The 22185-nt window shown below is 47.1% G+C and overlaps 1 protein-coding gene across 3 annotated transcripts in view; it reads right to left on the bottom strand.

The window, feature by feature from the left end:
• CTIF (cap binding complex dependent translation initiation factor) overlaps nt 1-22185 on the bottom strand; it is a 175437-nt gene that overhangs the window by 41510 nt on the left and 111742 nt on the right. For 2 of the 3 annotated variants that reach the window (XM_081942537.1, XM_081942539.1), the window contains exons 8-9: nt 12712-13150; nt 7836-8168 (exon numbers count right to left, since the gene is read on the bottom strand). In XM_081942537.1, the coding sequence (XP_081798663.1) occupies nt 7836-8168; nt 12712-13150 (772 nt within the window). The remainder of the gene's footprint in view (nt 1-7835; nt 8169-12711; nt 13151-22185) is intronic. The other variant, XM_081942538.1, reaches the window with a different exon arrangement.

The raw sequence follows: 22185 nt of genomic DNA, 5'->3' as shown, positions 1-22185 counted from the left end.
GTTTGCCTCTCTCTTTTGCAACAATCCGGCGGTCCTGGAAACAGGGAAGAGACCTGCTTGTTTGGGTCTTTCTCTCTCTAAGCCCAGCCCACCTACCCATTTTTTTCCTGAAAGGTATCACATCCTTCTGTTTGACATGTTGTTGGAAATGGTTGCTAAGGAGTACAGGGTTCTGTTACAACCAGTGAGGCTTGCTCTAATAATACCCTTCTCTGTGCATAGTTCAGAAGCAGACACCTCTCAGCTATAAAGAGACTGCACATTTCAGCAGAGGAATTTAACTTTAACTTATGTTACATCCCCGGAGTTTGCAGGCAGGCCTGTTAACCTCCTGGCTCCACGCAGCCCTGAGACGGGGAGGGCTCATATTTATAACAATGGCCAACAGAAGCTTCCCAAGGAAAATAGCTTTCAGCTTCTACAATTGGGAATAAAGATGACGTGAAGATTTACTCCTTTATATAATGCCTCGGTAAGGCTAGATGTGGAAGAAGTGCTTGGGCAGACATCACACCTCATAAGAACACAGCATCCTTTATTCAAGTTTTCCCCACATCAACAAACCTTGTGGGGTGGCTTGAGTTAAGCGGCAGCCCACTGGCCCAACTTCTTCTCCGGTAACTTTGCATTGCAAACCAGGGCAGTGATGGCGAACCTTTTTGTAAAGGGGTGCCAAAATTGTGTGCGCATGCGGTTTTACGCGCAGGTGTGTGCCCACAATTCACTGCACCCCGCCCACCTGCGCATGCGTGTAAGACCCCCCTGCGTGTGTGGGGGGGGAGTTTTTATCCTCTCCAGGCTCCGGAGACTTTCCTGAAGCCTGGGGAGGGCGAAAACGGCCTTCCCCGACCCTCTGGAAGTGTGCTGGAGCTGATGGCTCATGGCTCCGCGTGCCACCTGTGGCAAGCATGCCATAGGTTCGCTATCACAGAACTAGGGCATACAAAACCTTTGCCAGACCAATCCTCGAATATTTCATTTCATTTTCATTTTATTAGATTTGTTAGCCGCTCCCTCTCCTCGAAGGGACTCGGGGCGGCGTACAATCAAAGATATATATTTTATGTTGCATGGAGGAGGTATAAAAACTCATAACACAATATTACATTTCATAAAATAATACTTTACTTACTTTACTTTATTTAGATTTCTAGACCGCCCCCTCTCCCGAAAGGGACTCGGGGCGGTGTACAGTCAAATTAAAACACAAATACATAGGAATAAATATAAATACACAAATCTTAAATTAAATGAGGAGGTTAGAAGACTGTATCTTAAAGTAAAGCAGTTAAAACCTTAAAAACATCCCCAATTAAAACCCAAACCCAATTAAAATAAATCCCCGGGAGGTAAAACTAAGAGAGTGCCAGGCCAGCTGATTGAAACAGGTGAGTCTTTAACTTTTGACGGAAGGAACGGAGGTCGGTGGTGGTTCGAATGTCGGGGGGGAGGTCATTCCAGAGGGTTGGGCCCATCACAGAGAAGGACCTACTCCTAGGTGTCGCCCGCTGACACTGCCTAGCGGACGGCACCAGGAGGAGTCCCTCCCTGTGTGAGCGGATAGGTCGCAGGGACGTGTGTGGTAGGATGCGATCCTGCAGATAACTAGGTCCTATGCCATGGAGCGCTTTAAAGATGGTAATCAATACCTTGAAACGCACCCGAAAGGCCACAGGTAGCCAGTGCAGCTCGCGCAGGAGCGGTGTTACGTGGGAGTAACGTGTACTCCCCATGATAACCCGCGCGGCTGCATTCTGTACTAGCTGCAGTCTTCGGATGCGTCCCAAGGGAAGCCCCATGTAGAGGGCATTGCAGTAGTCCAGGCGAGACGTCACCAGCGCATGAGTGACTGTGCGCAGGGCACTCCGGTCCAGTAGGGGGCGCAATTGGCGCACCAGGCGAACCTGGTGGAACGCCCCCCTTGCCACGGCTGCCACATGCCAATAATAATAGAATTAAAATAACCTTAAAAACTACCCTAAGATTTAAAAAATTGCCAGGAGGATTAGAGAATAGAGAATAGAGAATAGAGATGTAGTTAAGCCAGGCCAGCTAGTTGGAACAGGTGGGTCTTGAGTTTCTTGCGGAAGGAGCGGAGATCAGTTGTAGTCCTAATGTCGGGGGGGAGGTCATTCCAGAGGGCTGGCCCCATCACAGAGAAGGCCCTACTCCTGGGCGCCGCCCGCTGGCATTGCTTAGTGGACGGCACCCGGAGGAGTCCCTCTCTGTGGGAGCGAATTGGTCGCAGGGATGTATGGGGTAGGATGCGATCCCGCAGGTAACTAGAATACAGCTCGTCTGCCTGGAATCCACACTGTATATCGGACATTAACACAATTGAGCGGGTCCAGAGGTATTTCACGAGAAGAGTCCTCCACTCCTCTGCCCACAATAGAATTATTATGCCACCAGGCTCGAAATGGACTATTTCAGCTTCAACCTCAATAATACCCTGGCAAACAATAGATACAAACTCAAGGTAAACCGCTCCAAACTCGATTGCAGAAAATACGACTTCAGCAACAGAGTGGTCAACGCCTGGAATGCTCTACCTGACTCGGTTGTTACAGCCTCAAATTCCCAGAGTCTCAACCTTAAACTGTCTACCGTGGACCTCACCCCATTCCTACGAGGTCTGTAAAGGGGGCGTGCATAAGTGCACCAGTGTGCCTAACTGTCCTCCTGTCCCCGTTTATTTGTACTCATTTTCTATGTTCATGTCGATGTTTATCCTTATACCTGTTATCTTGTACACGTTTGACGAACTAAATTAAAAAAAAAAAAAAAACATCGCCCAGGCGGTACCCATGGCTGATGATGGATTCAGAGTTACCTCCTAAACCAACATTTTAACATATAAATCATGCTGTAGGGGTGAAATCCAGCAGGTTCTGGAGAACCGGTAGCAGAAATTTTGAGTAGTTCGGAGAACCGGTAAATTCCACCTTTGCCTGGCCCCCGAGTGGGGTGGGAATGGAGATTTTGCAGTATCCTTCCCCTGCTATGCCCACCAAGCCACGCCCACAGAACCAGTAGTTAAAAAAAAATGAATTTCATCATGAGATCTATCGGGATATAAGTAGACCTGAGATTTTTGCACTGGTATGGAGAAGAGCAAAGCTACTCCCTGTTTGGGAACAAAATAAGAATTGGGTCTATTTAACCCAGCCATAAAAAGAGACCCAAATATACACTGGACCAGGAATCTGCTCCAGAAGCTGTTTATCCACCAGGTGGGAAAGATGGGATGCTGTGATAAAAATGTGTTGTCTTGCTCCCTTCTGCATCTCATGGGGTCTTTTCTCCAATGTTTCTGCAGCCATCTGTTCAGCAATGTAGAAAACCCAACACACACACAACCACACACACAGGCAGAGCTAATCCCAGGATTCATCCAATCTACAAGAAACAGCAGATCCTCCCACCCCCCCCACAGCCCCCCTCCCCTTTGACAGGGATGATAACAGATTATTTGTGGGTGGTGGATTGCTTGAGAGAGAAAAAGAGTCATTGGGGACGTCTATCGCCTAAAGCTCGTGCGAGATGTCTCTCATTCTTCAACAGACTTTGGGTTGCGAGGGGGGGGGGCTTTGCTTTCATGGCTCCAGGTCAGCAAGGGGGCAGGCAACAAAAGGGTGGGGGGGGGAAGAAAGCTAAGCTACAAGGACTGTTTTTCTGTCCAGATGGCACAAAGCTACTGAGTTCCAAGCAGCTCCTACGTGACTGAGTAGCAGGTGACGGGGAAAATTAATCCAGCTCTCAACAGAGCACAAAATAACCTAAGCATCGTTTTTGCCAGGATGGGGAACTATGGCCCCTTGGCAACCTTTGGACTTCAACTCCCAGAATTCCTGAGCCAACCAGCTCAGGAATTCTGGGAGTTGGGGCCCACAGGTCATCAAGGGGCCATAGTTGCCCATCTCTGATCTTTTGGATTCTCCTGCTCAGTGGTGGGCTCCAGCCGGTACAGCCCCATACCGGTAGTAGCGGAGAGCAGCTGACAGCGTACCAGTATGGTGGCTTGTTTGGCCCACCCACCCGCCCACGTTCTGTACCAGTTTTTAAAGCAACAGGCCAATTGCGCATGCGCACACAGCATGTGGCCCCTACGCGAGCGCCAACATGCAGCTGGATGTCGTGGGGCAGTGGAGTGCGCATGCATGCACAGCACGTGTGCACGAAAGGGCGCGCGGCCCCATGAGCACCGTACCAGTAGCGACAGGGAGAGGAACCCACCATTGCTCCTGCTCATTTGTCGGTGCTACGACCACAAAAACGAATCCCAGCTCCTCACAGAGTTGGTGTTAGAATATTCATGACTGGGAGAGACATAACAAGTTCAGCCAATGAATGTGCATAGCAACTAAGTCAGCCAATGGGAGCTTAGGCAGATCTGAGTCTGTGCAGAGAATTGAAACAGAAACTTAAGTAAGAAGTCTGGCTTAGCTGTATGGCCTGCTGCTCTGAGAAGTAAACTAGCAGCCTCTCTGCTGAAATGAAACTAACTGCTTGTGTTTGCCTGTAACTCTCCTGCCTTGTGTTTACTTGGAAGAATCACCTGTTGGTATTGTACATTGATTCATCTATTCTTATATATATATAACGAAGTTAATGAAATCCAGCTGAATCAGTTATCTGTATGTGCTTTCTGGATTTTGATTTGTTTGCAACAAGCTCTGACAGCTGGAAGGGACCTTGGAGGTCTTCTAGTCCAACCCCCTGTTCAAGCATGGGGAAACCCTACACTAGCGATGGCGAACCTTTTTTGGCTTGCGTGCCATAAGTGGGGGCAGCGCAGGGGGGCTGTGTGCAGGTGTGCCGCACCCGTAATGCAATGCGCAACCCCCCCAGTGCGCACGCGCGCACTACAAGTGCGACCTCCCCATTTTTGCATGCTTTTTTCACCCTCCCCAGGCTCCAGAGGCTCTATAGGAGCCTGGGGAGGGCGAAAAGAGCCTCCCCAGCCCCCCCGGAAGCCCCCCGGAGGCTTCAGGGACCTTCAAGAGGCTTCCCTGAAGCCTTCGGAGCGCTCAAAACAACCCTCCGACTAAACAGGAAGTCCGTTTCTGAACGTCTGGTTTGCCCATAGGGCCGTTTTTTTGCGCTCCGGAGGCTTCATGGAAGCTCATGAAGCCTCCGGAGGGCGTCCAAGGGGTGGGGAAGGCTCTTTTCGCCCTCCCCAGGCTCCTATAAAGCCTCTGGAGCCTGGGGAGGGCGAAAAATGGCTTAAAAAAAGGGTGAACTCAGCTGGCCAGCTGACAGGGCAGCGCCTTGCATGCCCTGACAAATGGCTCTGCGTGCCACCTGCCCTACACCATTTCAGACAAATCGTTGCCCAATCTCTTCTTAAACACCTCCTCTGTTGGAACAATGTTGGAACAACCACAACTTCTAGAGGCAAGTTGTTCCACTGAAAGATTGTCCCTGCTGTCAGGAAATTTCTCCCTTAGAACTAAGTTGCTTCTCTCCTTGATTAGTTTCCATCCATTGCTTCTTCTCCTGCCTTCAGGTGCTTCGGAGAATAGGTCAAGCCGTCTTTGTGGTCGCCTCTTTAATATTGGAGCAATGCTATCATGTCTCCCTTAGTCCTTCTTTTCATTAAACTAGACACACCTTGCAATCGTCCCTCATATGTTTTAGCCTCCAGGCCCCTAATCACTCTTGTTGCTATTCTCTGCACTCTTCTCCTGGTCTCCTAACCCTTTGAGAGAGGGAAGGTAGCCAAAGGAGCTCCCCAAACATCCTTTCAGTCTTGGTGGGAGTATTACATACGGATATGGGCCCTGTGCGCAAGATTTGTCTCTTCGCCCCTTTTCTTAGCTGTACTGTACAAGGAATTCCAGCAGCAAAGGAAAAACATAGCAAAGGGAGAGTAGCAGAGAAATAGAGCAGGAAGATAAGGGGGAAATCTGATGCTGTGTGGTCAATACCCTGAAGTCATGCCAGATTGATGTCTTGGAGTCCTAGTGGACAACCATTTAAATAGGAGCCAGCAGTGTGCAGCAACTGCCAAAAAAGCCAACACAGTCCTAGGCTGCATCAACAGAGGGATAGAATCAAGATCACGTGAAGTGTTAATACCACTTTATAATGCCTTGGTAAGGCCACACTTGGAATACTGCATTCAGTTTTGGTCGCCACGATGTAAAAAAGATGTGGAGACTCTAGAAAGAGTGCAGAGAAGAGCAACAAAGAGGATTAGGGGACTGGAGACTAAAACAGATGAAGAACGGTTGCAGGAACTGGGTATGTTTAGCTTAAGAGAAAGAATGACTAGGGGAGACATGATAGCATTGTTCCAATATCTCAGGGGTTGCCACAAAGAGGGAGTCAAACTGTTCTCCAAGGCACCTGAGGGTAGAACAAGAAGCAATGGGTGGAAATTAATCAAGGAGAGAAGCAACTTAGAACTGAGGAGAAATTTCCTGACAGTTAGAACAATTAATCAGTGGAACAGAAGTTGCCTCCAGAAGTTGTGAATGCCTCAACACTGGAAGTCTTTAAGAAGATGCTGGATAGCCATCTGACTGAAACGGTATAGGGTTTCCAGCCTAGGCAGGGGGTTGGACTAGAAGACCTCCAAGGTCCCTTCCAACTCTACTATTGTATTTGTATTGTATTATTGTATTGATGTGCACCAAGAAGCTGAAACAAAGAGGCTTTTTTAAAAAGTGCATCCCTATTACAAGTTAAGATTGTGAGAACAGCCAGGCTGGACCTAACTCAGGGTCGAGCCTTTGCTTTCGAAAGATCAGAATTGTGCAAATCATTCCCTAATATCTACAGACCCCTCACATCCTGGACATAAACTGTTTTAACTCCTCCCCTCGGGAAACTGCCGCAGGGCATCGCATGCCAAAACAACTAGACAGTGGGACAATTCCCCCCGCCCCCTCCCTCTGCTGAACACCTAATCCTCACAGTATTATCTTTTGTCTAGTTATCCACGTTGTATGGTTGTATTATTATTCTTATCCTTGTCATCTTCTCTATTACCCCCTCTTATTGGTATCATTATTATGATTGTTATTACTCTGTTGCTTTGCATGTAAATTGAGAGCTCCTGCAGCGGAGACAAATTCATTGTGTGTCTAATTACACTTGGCCAAATAAAGTATTCTATTCTGTTCCATCCCATCCCTTTTTTTCCTAGTCTAAATAAACAGCTAGCTGGTTATTTTAAGTCAGTACAATAAATCCAGTTCTCCAAATGTTTCAATCTTCCTTCCCAACAAACCTTTTGCAACTCCTCCTGTTCCCTGGGCCCTGCTTGAGGTTTTTCCTTCCCCTGCTAGCTCTTTCACCTCATGGGGCCTTAGGAGTCGTACATATTTACTCAAATGTGATGAAAAACCCTATAGAAAACCATGTCGTTTGCTGGCTCTTTTGAGCTCAAGCCAACGTTCAAAGCAAAAGGGAAGGGGGGGAGGGAAACCTTCCGTCCCTCTGTAGATCAACAGAGACAGCCTTTCAACCCTTTCCCCCCCCCACCCAAAAAAGCCTTCCCCCTCTCCCCATATGCAGAACAGAGAAGAATCGCACCTCGAGAAACTGAGTGTTTGCTAAAGGGATCGTTTAAAATAGGTCCGGAGAAGGACGGCGGTGTCTATAAAAATTATAACGGTTCCCAGTAACCATGAAACGCATCATGTCAACAAACAGAAATGCCACCGCCCCTTCCCTTTCTCCCTGCTGTTTTTGTTTTTCTAAAATTAATTGGGTGCCAAAGGAATGATGGCTTGCTTTTGAAGCACAGCCAGATGGTGTATGGACATCTCACCCCGTCAGGGAAGGAACGCCTGAAGGCGCCAAAGCCATAATTTTATCCGCTTTACCTGAAGCATGTTGAGAAGGAGACTCCGGAACTTGGTCCCATCCACCATGAAGAGAGCCATCTTGTCGCACAGCATGGCCGCCGTGCACGCAAAGCTGCGGTCGGTCACGGCCTTCTGGTAGATGGTCTTGACGATCTCCCCCAGCATCTCCTCGGAATTGGTGGAATTCTGGGCTTCCTCCATGAAGTTGGTGAGCTTGGAGTCCACCCCGCTGCTATTGTTATTCCTCATGCTATTGAGAATCTCAATTAATTTGTCCATTTTGTTCCTTTGTGGGTCCGTGGACTCCACCACCACTTCGTCCTGATCCGTGAAAAGGGAAAGACAAGGCATCTGTTACGCAAGGGAGACACGGAGGGAGAAAGAGAAGAGAACACGGATCAGCACTTTGGGACAAGCCATGACGGTTAGGAGGCATCAAACAAAAAGCTAGCATAGAAACCTGCCTGATCAATCTAAAACCATCCAGGGAATTCTGGGATTTGTGGTCCCAATAACAATAGCACTTAGACTTATATATCGCTTCACAGTGCTTTACAGCCCCCTTTCTAAGCGGTTTACAGAGTCAGCCTCTTGCCCCCAACAATCTGGGTTCTCATTTTATCGACCTCAGAAGGATGGAAGGCTGAGGCAGACTTAGCCTGCACTATTGCATTTTAATCACTGCGCCACCAGGGCTAAAAAAACCGAAGCTGCATGCACACTGAAGACCTGCTTTCTGCAGTACAGGTAATCCTCAACTTACAACAGTTCATTGAAAGTCTGTTTGAAGTTACCACGGCACTGAAAAAACTGAGTCAACCTTGAGCCGGTCAGAATTGAACTGCTGGCACTACTGCATTCTAACCACTGGGAAGAGAAGGGAGGGAGGGAGGGCAATAGCAATAGCCCTTAGACTTATATACTGCTTCACAGTGCTTTACAGTCCTCTCTAACTGGTTTACAGAGTCAGCCTATTGCCCCCAACAATCTGGGTCTTCATTTTACCTACCTCTGAAGGATGGAAGGCTGAGTCAACCTTCAGCCGGTCAGAATTGAACTGCTGGCAGTCAGCAGTGAATTAGCCTGCAATACTGCATTCTAACCACTGGGAAGAGAAGGGAGGGAGGGCAATAGCAATAGCCCTTAGACTTATATACCGCTTCACTGTGCTTTAAAACCCTCTCTAAGCAGTTTAAAGAGTCAACCTATTGCCCCCAACAATTTGGGTCCTCATTTTACCCACCTCGGAAGGATGGGAGGCTGAGTCAACCTTGAGTCTGGTGAGACTTGAACCGCCGAATTGCAGCTCACAGTCAGCTGGAGTAGCCTGCAGTACTGCACTCTAACCACTGCACCCCCTCAGCTCCATGCATTTTCAGGGTGCCATATTATGAAAATAGGAGCATATTTTTAGTGGCGGTTCTCACCTGGTCTCAATTTCTAGCGAATCTCTACTCTATTCTGGTGTTCTGTGGAGATAGCGATGCATCTTCACAGAATACCACAATCCATGTAAATGATTTCCTTTCAAATTCTTCAATTGACCTACAGGTAATCCTCAATTTACAACAGTTCATTTAATGAACATTCTAAGTCACAATGGCACTGAAAAAAGTGTCTTATGACTGCTTTTCACATTTACGGCCATTGCAGCATCCCCATGGACAGGGGATCAAAATTTAGATGCTTGGCTACAGACTCATACTTATGACGGTTGCAGTGTCCCGGGTCGTGGGATCAACTTTTGCAACCTCCCAACAAGTAAAGTCAATGGGGAAGCCAGATTCATGTAACAACGTTACTAACTTAACAACTGCAGTGATTCACTTAACAAATGTGTCAAGAAAGGTCGTAAATGGGGCAAATTTCACTTAATAAATGTCTTGCTTGGCCAAAGAAATTTTGGGCTCAATTGTGGTTGCAGGTTGGAGACTATCTGCATTTTTTTAACCGACAAATTCTAATATCCAAGAACTTCTGAAAAAAACATTTTTTCACAGACCTTGGAGTGTAAAAAAAAGGCTCTGTTTTTTGGGCAGAAACTCTGCACTTTTAATGCCTGTTATGGCAGACAGCAATTAAAGGAATGAATAATCCTTCAAAAAAAAAAAACCACAATACTGACGTCCATAATACTGAAGCCATGTCCACTGAATTTCTGCTCATCATTTTCATGATGAATTACATGATGAATTATATTTTCATTAAATTATTCATTCCATGGTGTGATAAATAATTAAAGTCCCCTCCAATGTTGGAGGTAAAATTGCATGCTAATTTTAATTAGCTGGCTGGTCAGGTAAGTTGGCACGAGGAATGAGTGGGCTATGGTTGGTTTGCTAAGATTTGTGAACTGATGTCCAGGACACTGTTTTAAGTGGGGACTTTCTTGAATGTGGAAGTGAAATTATTTGGGTCAAAACTAAAATTAGCTCTGATCACTAGAAAGCAAAATCAACAAATAATATAAAGTGACACTTAGAGGCAGAACATGGTATTACAGGACAGTGTGCTGGTTTTGCTGAAGCCGAAGAAAAATTAAACAGGGACATTAAACATGGCTTTTTCAAGACAAAATAAAGCTAAAGAGCAATAGTTTGTGTAAAATAGCAATAACAATATATTAGTAATCATTTATGTTCCACTTTTCTTTCTGGAATACAACATGATTTCCCTATGATAAGGCTATGAAAAGCTAACTCACTAGCAAGGGCCTTCTTTGTGGTGGCTCCCTCCCTTTAGAATCATTCCCCCAGCGATAAGATTGGCCCCAACCTGTTGGTTTTCTGCAAACTCTTGAAGAAACTTGATTCTCTTGTTGCTGTTGTAAGGCCAGAAGTGGACAATGAATGGCCCCTCCCAAAGGAAATAAAAAGGAGCGAAAGGGAAGTGGAGTTTGCAGGAGACCATTAGTTTGCTTAATTGGCTCCTGACTCTGTGAGACTCCTTGCCAAATTCTGCAGATATCGGCCTGTCAGCTCTCCAAGCCAGATAAGGTCTGTGATTATGAATCCTCCCTTGAAAAACTTTGCTGGATGTGAATGAGCAGAATTCACATTAAAGTAATAAAAGGGGTTTTTGTCGGGACCAGGAGTTTGCTTCATGCTTTTGGGAAGCCTCGGTCAGAACAGTTGCTGCTATGGGGCGGGCAGTGAGTCAGTTAAACTATAAATTTTTTAACTGTTGACTTTTAACCTTGTACACTACCCAGAGTTACTGTATGTGAGTTGGGCAGCAATATAAGTTTGTCTAATAAATAAATAAGCAACAGACAACATAACAAATGCATTTCAATTCTGCTGATTAATTTCATGCATCTGTATTTAAATACAAATAAGAGAGACAGCTTGCGGTGGAAAGAAAGTGTTCATAGGAGGGAAACATACATAGATTAGGGGTCTCTAACCGTGGCAATTTTAAGACTTGTGGACTTCAACTCCCAGAATTACGCAGCGCTAGGGATTCGAACCGCCAAACTGCCAACCTTTCTGATCGACAAGCTCAGCGTCTTAGCCACTGAGCCACCACGCACCCCCCCCCCCCTTTTAGGGCTATAATAATGAGGAAATATATAGAGAGATGTAATAAATGTAAAAAATTAGTAACAAAAAAAGTGGAATGGAAAAAAATGAATTAACAGATATGTGGAAATGGAATAATATGCTTGTTTTAAGATTATTTTTAGGTTGATTTTTAAACTAGTGATTATTTTTGCAATCTGATTTATTCGTTTTTATTTATATCCTGCCCTTATTGCTTTTTATGAATAATTCAAGGCAGTGACCATATCGCCTTCCTCCTATTTTACCCACCCCAACATTGTGAGGTGACTTGGATTGAGAGAAAGTGACAGGATCAAGGTCACCCAGCTGGTTTTCATGGCTAAGGCGGGACTAGAACTTAAAACTCTCCCAGTGATTGGCCCAGTCACCTATCCAGCTTTCATGGCTAAGTTGGGATAGAACTAAGAGTCTCCTGGTGATTGGTGCAAAGTCACCCACCTAGCTTTTGTGCCTAAGGCGGGACTGAAACTCATCATCTCCCAGTGATTGGCCCACAGTCACCCAAATGGCTTTCATGCCTAAGGTAGCATTAGAACTCAGTCCCCTGCTTTCTAGCTTGGTGCCTTAACCACTGGACCAAAGTGGCTTTGATAATGATGGATAGGTATTTCTGAATTAATGATTGGATGGCTGGATTTGTTGAAGACTATAGAAATATTGTAGAGGCTTCTAAATTTGAAGTTAGTTATTAGTTACTGTATTTTTAGACTATAAGATGCACCAAGATTTTTAAGAGGTAAATTAAAAAAAAAAAAGTTTTTGCATTCTGCAGGCCTCCCCAAAATGGCCCGTTTTTCATGAAAATGGCCCCGACTTTTGTCAAAAAAAAAGGGCATGCATAACCTTTAGGAGGCTTATAAGGTGCTCCTTGGGGCTGCGGGGGGTGGGGGAGGAACAAGCAAAAAACGGCCTGTTTTTTGCTCAGTTCTGCCCTCCCCGGAACCCCAGGAGCTCTCTGGAAGCCTCCTAAAGACTATGCAGGGCCATTTTGGTGACGGGGGCGGGGTTTCAGGAGGTCAAAAATGCTGTATTCAGTGTATAAGACGCCCCCAGATTTTCACCCTCTTTTTTGAGAAAAAAAAGCACGTCTTATACTCTGAAAAATGCGGTATGTTAGGCTTAATTTTAGATAATATATATTTGTACTGAGAAAAGTTGAATGCCTTTCCCTACTTTTTCCTTTTTTTCCTTTCACTTTTTAACTCTTATCTCCTTTTGAATTTTCCCTTCCCCCGTTTTTGGTAGTTAGTGTGCATTTTAATTCCTTCTGAAATTTAATACATTTAGCGAAGTTTAAAAAGAAGAAGTGAACGAGGAACAAAAGCAGCTACCTTCTCTTTTAGCCTCCGGCGTAGCCTGTCCTTGGAAGACTGCAGCAAGTTAACTTTCGGTCTCTCGTTTTTCCGTTCGTGGACCTTGTCCTTCCGTTTGCTTTCGGCATCCTGGAGGTACTGCGGCGATGGCCTCTCGGGGGCGTCGTTGTTGCGGTGCATCTCCAGAGGAATGTGCACCGTGCAGACCGAGGTATCTTCTATTTTCAGATTCTCGGTCTCTTTGGCGTTTCGGTGCGTCTCTTTGTCATTGGGAGGTTGTTTCTGGTTGTGATGCCACCGCCGGTTCTGGCTGTAGCCATGGTGGCCACATCGCCCCGAGGAGTGTGGCGCTTGGCCTCCTTGTGAGGGTTTCTGGTGTTCTTTGTTGTGCTTGGCAGTGCCTTGCTGATTTTCTGAGTGCTGCTGTGGCTTGTTTCCCCCAGCGGCTCTTTGTTTCCTGCAAAGCCAAACCAGGAGAGTCAGTAGGGGTGTCTGTCTGCCTGTATGTCTATGGCAGGGGTGTCCAAACTTGGGAACTTTAAGACTTGTGGACTTCAACTCCCAGAATTCTGGGAGTTGAAGTCCACAAGTCTTAAAGTTCCCAAGTTTGGACACCCCTGGTCTATGGAGTCATCTGGGTCAGGGGTCACCAACTTTTCAGACCACTTATATGAATTGGTGACAGGATGAGGCCCTTCAGGCACTTACCGTATTTTTCGGATTATAAGATGCACCGGTGTATAAGATGCACCCAGATTTCGAAGACGTAAGTAAGAAAGCAGGAAAAAGTTTTTGCCTTCCCTCAGCCCCCAGCAGCCCTCTGCAGGCTTCAGCAGGGCTGGGGCAAGGCAAAAAAGCCTCCGTTTTTATGAAAAACGGCTCGTTATTTCGCAAAAGCAGGGGCATTTTTGCCTTGCTCCAGCCCTGCTGAAGTCTGCAGAGGGCTGAGGGAAGGCAAAAAAGCCTCAGTTTTTGCGGAAAATGGCCCATTTTTTTTTGCAAAAATGGGATGCAGGGGTGGGGCTCCAGGAGGCCAAAAATGGCTGTATTTGCTGTATAAGACGCACCAACATTTCCATGCTCTTTTAGGGGTGGGGGAGATGCATCTTATACTCCAAAAATATGGTAGTTTGGCCACCTGTTAGTGGAGATAAGTACACGGGGTCAACCCTAGGTTTGCTGTCCATTGTAGCTAGGAATCTCGAATATGGCTAAGAATGAATGTTAGTCTTGTAGCCAGCCTGGGTGCTAGATCGGCCCCCTGCAAACTCTGTCTTTTGAGAAGTCTGGCTGAAGTTTCATGCACCGTTCACTGTAGCGCAGGGGTGGCGAACAAGTTTGACAAAAAGAGCCAAAATTTTAAACTGTGAGAGTCAGAGAGCCACACCATGCAGTGACCTGCCAAAACTGACCCGGAAGCAATGTTCCCTCTAATTTTTTTTCGATGTGAGCAGAAAAGTATAGTGTTTGAGCGGCACATTTTCATGCCTGAGCACCCGAATTTTTTTCACAGATGTCACCTAAGACAACAACGAAATCAGTATTATTTGAAACTCAAAGTTATGTTTCTTCAAGGTACCCGCTTAATTCAAAGTGTTATATAATATCAGTATCACTTAACAACGCTCCTGCTTAGCAACCAAAATGTTGGCTCAGAAACTCTGGCATTTGAAGCACGCAACTCTTAAAGCTGTCAAGTTACAAGACCCTTGCACCCCTAACCCTTTAGGGAAAAAAACCCCCAGGGGTCTTCAAACCTGACAGCTTTAACACTTGTGGACTTCAACTCCCAGAATTCCTCCTCCAGTCATGTTGCAGCGACGTCATCTGCGTGGATCTGCTCCATCTTTGCTTTCTTCATTGTGGGCAGGGCTTCTGCTGAAGATGCCGACGAGTACGAGTTGCCACCAGAATAACTGCTGCTACCTCCTCCTCCTCCAACAGAATCACCAGATTTGCTCCTGAGCTCAGCGCTGGGTTACCTCTGCCCCCTCCCCCTCCTCCGTGCTTTTGAGGAGCCATGAGGCTTTTTTTCCCCTGCTCCCCCCCGCCTTCCTACTGGCTCCTGCAGCCTCATGGCTCCTCAAAAGCACGGCGGAGGAGGAGGAGGGGGCAGGGGTAACCCAGCGCTGACTGAGCTCAGCTGCTCCGAGTGGAGGGGAGGCGCCGCTGCCACGCGCGGAGATGCCGGCTGGAGTTTTGGCGGCTTCATCTCAGCCGCAGCGCCGGGCGGCAAATCCGGCAGTGCTGCCTGTTAGAGGAGGATGAGGAGGAGGTGGCAGCAGTTCTTCCGGTGGCGGTGGGGGCTTTGGGGCTTCACAACTAGCCTCAGTCGCCCTGTGCTCCTCAAAGCAAGTCTGGGGAAGTCCTTTGCAGGCGGCCCGTTCTAGCTGCCTGCAAAGGACCTCCCCAGCTTCCGAAAGGGAGAGCGCGATCCGAGCCACAGTATACTAAATAATGATAAGAGGCAAAGAGCCTCATTTATTTTGGCCGGGAGCCGCATGCGGCTCGCGAGCCGCGTGTTCGCCACCCCTGCTGTAGCGCCTAGGCCCCCAGGGAGGGAGGGAAGAGCTGGAGCTACTAAACAGGTAGCCAAGCTAAGTGCCTGAAGGACCCCATCCCATCAGCAAGTGGGAAAAATTGCTTTGGCGGGCTGTATCCGGCCCAGGGACCGTAGTTTGAGGATCCCCGATTTAGTGCAATATAAAAAAAATGCAAGAATGCAAAGATTTTTCTGCAGACCACCAAACGTTTCTCATGGACCATCAGTGGTCCATGGACCACCAGTTGGTGACCGCTGATCTAGGTCATGGTTGCCGCCAAAGGTGCTGTTTTGAGAGGCTACTGAACTTTCTGATTTTTCTTTGGAGAGAAATTTTTCTTTCTTCTAGAAATACAGGTAGTCCTCTACTTACAACAGTTCATTTAGTGACCATTCAAAGTTACAACGGCACTGAAAAAAGTGACTTAGGACTGCTTTTCACATTTACGACCATGGCAGTGTCCCCCAGGGTCATGTGATCAAAATTAAGATGCTTGGGCAACTGACTCATATTTATGACGGTTGCAGTGTGCCGGGGTTATGGGATCAGCTTTTATGACCTTCAGACAAGCAAAATCAATGGGGAAGTCAGATTCACTTAACAATTCTGTTACCAACTTAACAACTGCTGTGATTCATTTAACAACTGTGGCAAGAAAAGTCGTAAAATGGGGCAAAACTCTACACATCTTGCTTAGCAACAAGAATTTTGGCCCCAAATGTGGTCATAAGTCAAGGACTACCTGTACTGGATATGTTAAAGGTAAAGGTTCCCCTCGCACATATGTGCTAGTCGTTCCTGACTCTAGGGGGCGGTGCTCATCTCCGTTTCAAAGCCAAAGAGCCAGCACTGTCCAAAGACGTCTCCGTGGTCATGTGGCCGGCATGACTAAATGTCGAAGGCGCACGGAACACTGTTACCTTCCCATCAAAGGTGGTTCCTATTTTTTTACTTGCATTTTTACATGCTTTCAAATTCCTAGGTTGGCAGAAGCTGGGACAAGTAACGGGAGCTCACTTCGTTATGAAATTATTTAGTTTTTTAAAAAGTTAATATAATTTTCAAAGCAACACAAATAAACATTTGTAAGCATGTGGTCAGTTGCATTAAATCAATACAATAGCAGAGTTGGAAGGGACCTTGGAGGTCTTCTAGTCCAACCCTCTGCCTAGGCAGGAAACCCTTTCAGACAAATGGCTATCCAACATCTTCTTAAAGACTTCCAGTGTTGGGGCATTCACAACTTCTGGAGGCAAGCTGTTCCACTGATTAATTGTTCTAACTGTCAGGAAATTCCTCCTCAGTTCTAAGTTGTTTCTCTCCTTGATTAGTTTCCACCCATTGCTTAGATCTAAAGTCTAATCTAGCCCTGCCAGATCAAGCTTTAGGTCCATTGTATCCACCCTTCTGTTCTTTACTCTGTCCGATTTCTTGCATTTGGAAGTTCTCAAGTTTGGGCAAAGAAATCACTAGTTGATTTTGGACCCAATGTCTACTCTAGACAAAGAAAGGGCTACCCCAAAATTTTAAAACATGAGAAATGATGGGGCTCCTTGTGAAGGTAGCATGTCTGCATCCACTTCATCCCAGCTCTTCTCATCCCTTAAATGTGGTGCAAACAAATATCAGGTGGCCAACTTTGGATTTAAAGAGTAGTTAACTTGGGCACATTCCAAATATTTTGGATTACTACAGAGTCCATCCCTCTCTCATTGGTCATGCTAGATCAGAATTATGGCCATTATATTTGCTTTATCTGGAATTGTCCTATTTGACTGACTTCCTGGTAAAGATGAATAAAATTGCACAGTGAAATATAAAACAAACCAAACAGACAAGCAAACAAAAACTTTGAAATATTGTAAATTCTGATCACTGGTTTTCCATGCAACTGACAGTCCAAACTACATAAAAGGTGTTTTTTTTAAAAAGAGATTGCTCATTTCAAGCAGCAACTTCAAAGGATAAACTCACAACCAGATAAACACAGAATTATTTGTCAGAATCCCTTTTTAAAAAAATATATGCACATACAATAGCTTCATTATTCCTTTACTTGTCCCCTTACTGGCTCATTCCGGACATTTAGTGGAAGGTTTATAAACAGGCCCACTAGCTTCTTCAAGATCAGGTAACTAAGCACACAATCACAGTTGGAGCCCCTAAGGTGGACAAACCATGTCCTAGTTAAGAAGCCATGATTGTAAATTACTCCACCTGTGTTCTGACCTGGGAAGTCCCGGCAAACTGTCTTTCAAGGGTGAATTTACAACCACAGACCTTATCAGGCTTGGAGAGCCGCCAGGTCAATATCTTCCTAATGCTGTTCAAGGAAATACTTGGCAAGGAGTCTCTGAGAGTCACGAACTAATCTTCACATTAATTACGTGAACTAATTGTCTCCTGCAAACTCCACTTCCCTTTCGCTCCTCCTTATTGGAGGGGCCATTCACTGTCCTGTGCCTTTACTCCTGAGTCGACCCTTGTTCCCTAACTGTTCCCTTCTCATGGCAGCTCTGCGCATGCGCACATTGGGAATAAGGTCCAGCTGTTCTTCTGCCCGACTGATCTCCAACTTCAAAGGCAGCTGATAACTGTCGGACGGCCCTGGCCCCATCTCTGCCTCCGACAGAGAGCACTCATCAGAGCCTTCCCCAGACTCTAGGACGGGCCCATGTTCCTCTCCAGCCTCCTCACTGTCCAAATCAGCTCTGCTGGCAGGCCACAACAACCAGCTTGCTTCTTCGTTCCATGAAATCTTTGACCTAGGGCAACGAGTAATCTTTCTCTACCTTTTATTTTATTTGCCCCAAATACTTCATAGCCTGGCCTTTGAGTCAACAACTAGGGCTGTTCAAGCATCAGACAGGAGAGAGAAACTCCCCTGGGGGCTCTCAGGAAGGATAAACTAACCCCAATTTTCCATGGCATACAGTGACTTCCGATCGGTGGTTTTTGCAAAAAGCACATCGCGCTTGAGAACATGCGCCAAGGCCTGCCAATAAACTCAATGCCCTTCGTTCTTCCACATGTATCTATAACTAGAGTTGTGCAGCCAAGGATGGGTTTGGTCATTCTGAATCATGGTGAAAGCCGGCTCTCATTCTCCGTAACCACGCTGGGAGTTTCTGTACTCCTTTTTAAAAAAAAAAATTCAGAAAAACCGACTTCACGCTTCCCTTTCGGCTGCTGAATGAATGATTCAGAATATGTTGTCACTGAACCTTGTCAGAAGTTAAAATGTGTACGAATGTTCCATGACATACAAGCACCTTGGCCAGTTCCTGGGAAGAGAACTCTTGACAGAACTAGGTCCAGATGTTAATCCAAATACGTTTCTGCACATTATGTTGGCTGTAGAGTTATAATAACTTTGTGGGTAACTTAACAAGAAGATTAGTGGCTCACATTAAAAAAAAAACCCAGCCATTCTCCGCTCCAGTTCTCTGGAAGCAGGCTGATCATGTAACCGGATTGCTATGTGGGTCTGACGCATTTTCCCACCGCATTTTCAGGTGGAAAAATCCAATATTTCCCACAAGTGAAAAGAACAACTTTTGGGATTGGCATGGGGTTCTGGAATTGGATTGTTTCATTTTGTTCTTCTTGGAACAAACTAAAGATCCTTCCTGAACCCAGGGCAGAATCAAGATGTTAAGGACCAGAAATTGCTGAACAACCTATCAACTATGGGAGTAACAATTATGGAAAGATACCTTAATTCCAACAAGGGATGATTTGGCTGCAAAAGCTGATGGAGGTAGCAAAATTGGGTGCTCTAATTAAAAGAAAAGAATACAGCTAACTTTGTCTCTACTTGGAAATTGCTTCTGGACTTTGTGTTTGAGGTGGGGAAAAAATGAAACTTTTGATTTTGGGTTCTGCTGATTAGAAAGGTTCTTTGGTTATAGAAGTCATTAGCAAATATTACTATGTAAAAGTAAAAAATTGAGACTGCATGGTATTACATTATGCTACTGTGCTAAAAAGAGTCAATACAATACAATACAATACAATACAATACAATACAATAGTAGAGTTGGAAGGGACCTTGGAGGTCTTCTAGTTCAACCCCCTGCCTAGGCAGGAAACCCTATACCGTTTCAGACAGATGGCTATCCAACATCTTCTTAAAGACTTCCAGTGTTGGGGCATTCACAACCTCTGGAGGCAACTTCTGTTCCACTGATTAATTGTTCTAACTGTCAGGAAGTTTCTCCTCAGTTCCAAGTTGCTTCTCTCCTTGATTAGTTTCCACCCATTGCTTCTTGTTCTACCCTCAGGTGCCTTGGAGAATAGTTTGACTCCCTTTTCTTTGTGGCAACCCCTGAGATATTGGAACACTGCTATCATGTCTCCCCTAGTCCTTCTTTCTCTTAAGCGGAGGAGAAGGAGAGTGAGGCCTGAGGCGCCGGAGGAAGTGGAAAGATCGGCAGAAAGGCTGCAGGGAGGCCGCAGGGAGGCCGATGCAGCCCCCCCGGGCCCCCCCGGGCCCAATAACAACGACTGTGGGTGGCCAAATGGACGGAGGACTATTTATAATTAAGGCAGGCCATGGAATGGAGGCGTTGGAACACCAGAGGCCCATTCAGAAGGTTTGACCCTGTACTCTGCTGCGCTCACTACAACCCGCCCCCCCCCACTCATTTACCATCTACTTATTATGGGCTACCCGCCCCTACCGCCCATTACGAACTACCCCTTAGCTGCAGCCTTTTATTCACCAGCTGGCTATCTTATTTCCATCAGCCCATCATTTCCATCTAAGATGTGGACTATTTCCATCTGCCTATCCCCTTGCCAGGACTATCCCCTTAGTGGGAATTGAGGCTGCTAACGTATATTAACATCGACAGCTCCCACTTGACAAACTTTGGCCCTGTTCAATATGTTATATACGAGGCTAGACTTGCTACTGCTACTAGAGTCCCCCCTCTCGCAGTTATGGCCTCCTGCCCTTTCAAGGGCCCACCTTGAGGACGGGTTTATTAACCCAGAGAGGTGGAGGAAGCGTACATTGAGGGGCTTTTTAATTAATTGTCTTTTAAAAATTGTAAGGGGTTCCAGGGATGGTGGGGGGGACCAGGTCAGGAGTGATGGTAGAGCCAGGCATCTAGGTGTGGTCGAAAGAGGAGGGAGCGGAGTGGGGGAGGAGAGGGAAGACAGCATTCCACTACAGGGCTCTTTGATACCAACGGTCGTGGGGAGGGGCAGGTGCGAGGACAGATCAAGAACGCGTAGTCGGTTGGGAGACCGGGGTTTTTGGTCATACCCGGTCGTTTGTACCAACCCCTGCATACTAGGTGGTCAGGATCTACAGACCCAAGGCCTGAGACTGTTGTTATGCAATGCGAGGTCCGTTGTCAATAAGGCCCCCCTCATCCACGATCTAATTTTGGAGGGGGAGCCGGATCTCGCAGGAATAACTGAGACCTGGTTGGGCCACGAGGGAGGCTTACCCCTCGTGGAAATGTGCCCGCCAGGCTATCGAGCATTTCACCAGCCTCGGGCCCAGGGAAGGGGCGGTGGGATAGCAGTGATTATCCGGGAAGACTTGGAGCCGAGAGAGTTCACTGTGCCGCAGACATCCGGGTGTGAGTCCCTTGTCGTGAGATGGGGCCCAGGGAGGCAGTTGGGCCTGCTGATAGTATACCTGGCTCCTCACTATACATCAGCGGCCCTGCCTGAACTCCTCGAGCTGATCGCATCGGTGGCGGTTGAGACCCCCAAACTTTTAGTGATGGGGGATTTCAACCTGCCATCAATGGGAGAAGCGTCTGAGGGGGTTCGGGAGTTCATGGCTTCCATGACAGCCATGGACCTGACCCAATTAATTCAGGGCCCTACCCACGAAGGGGGCCACACGCTGGACCTTGTCTTTGTCTCTGGCCAGTGGACGAGTGATCTGGGAATAGGGGATTCAACTGTTATTCCCCTGTCATGGTCATATCACTCACTTCTCCGACTTGACTTCCCTGGTGCTACCCCCTGCTGCGGGGAGGCGGAACCGGAAGGTATTAGATGGTTCCGCCCCAAGCGCCTCATGGAACCAGATAAGTTCCAGACGGAGCTTGGGCCACCTCCTGTAGACCTGACCCGCCCCCGGGTGGAGGACCTGGTAGACGCATGGAATAGTGCGACTGCCGGGGCCCTAGACCGAGTGGCGCCTTTGCGGCCTCTCCTGCGGCGACGAACCACCCTAGCCCCTTGGTTTACCGAGGAGCTAAGGGTGATGAAACGCCACAAGAGACGCCTAGAGAGTCGTTGGAGATCCTCCCGTTCCGAATTTGACCGAGCACAGGCACGAGCCTATTTGAGGACGTACCTTGTGGCATTAAGAGCGGCCAAACGTCAACATTGTGCCGCTCTTATTGCGTCCGCAGATAACCGCCCTGCTGCCCTGTTTCGGGTGACACGCTCCCTCTTGTTTGAGAGGCCGCGGGAAGCCCCTTTACAGGGCAGAGCAGAGGAGTTTGGGAAATATCTACAGGACAAAGTCGCTCAAATCCGGATGGGATGGGCCCCTTTCAGTGGTCCAGTGGAGGCGCCCGAGGCGAGTCTTGAGGGACCATTCTGGGAGGAGTTTGACTCGGTTGCCATCGAGGATTTGGACAGGCTGCGTGGACGCCTGCGACCTACCACATGTTTATTGGACCCGTGTCCCTCCTGGCTTGTACTGGCATCCTGGGAGGTTACGCGCGACTGGCTCCTGGGCCTAGTGAACGCTTCGTTGGGCGAGGGGTCTCTGCCGGCCGCCTTGAAAGAGGCGGTTGTGAGGCCCCTGCTCAAGAAGCCTTCCCTGGACCCAACGGAGCTAGTTAATTATCGTCCAGTCTCCAACCTTCCCTTTTTAGCGAAGGTTGTAGAGAGTGTGGTGGCACAACAGTTCCCACATCACCTGGAGGAGAATGATTATCTAGACCCGCGCCAGTCCAGCTTCCGACCTGGG

Source organism: Natrix helvetica (genome assembly GCF_964273705.1).
Source record: "Natrix helvetica genome assembly, chromosome: 2".
NCBI classification, from domain to species: domain Eukaryota; kingdom Metazoa; phylum Chordata; class Lepidosauria; order Squamata; family Natricidae; genus Natrix; species Natrix helvetica.
The sequence above is the reverse complement of the archived record's forward strand: the minus strand, read 5'-3'. Positions and strand labels throughout refer to the sequence as shown.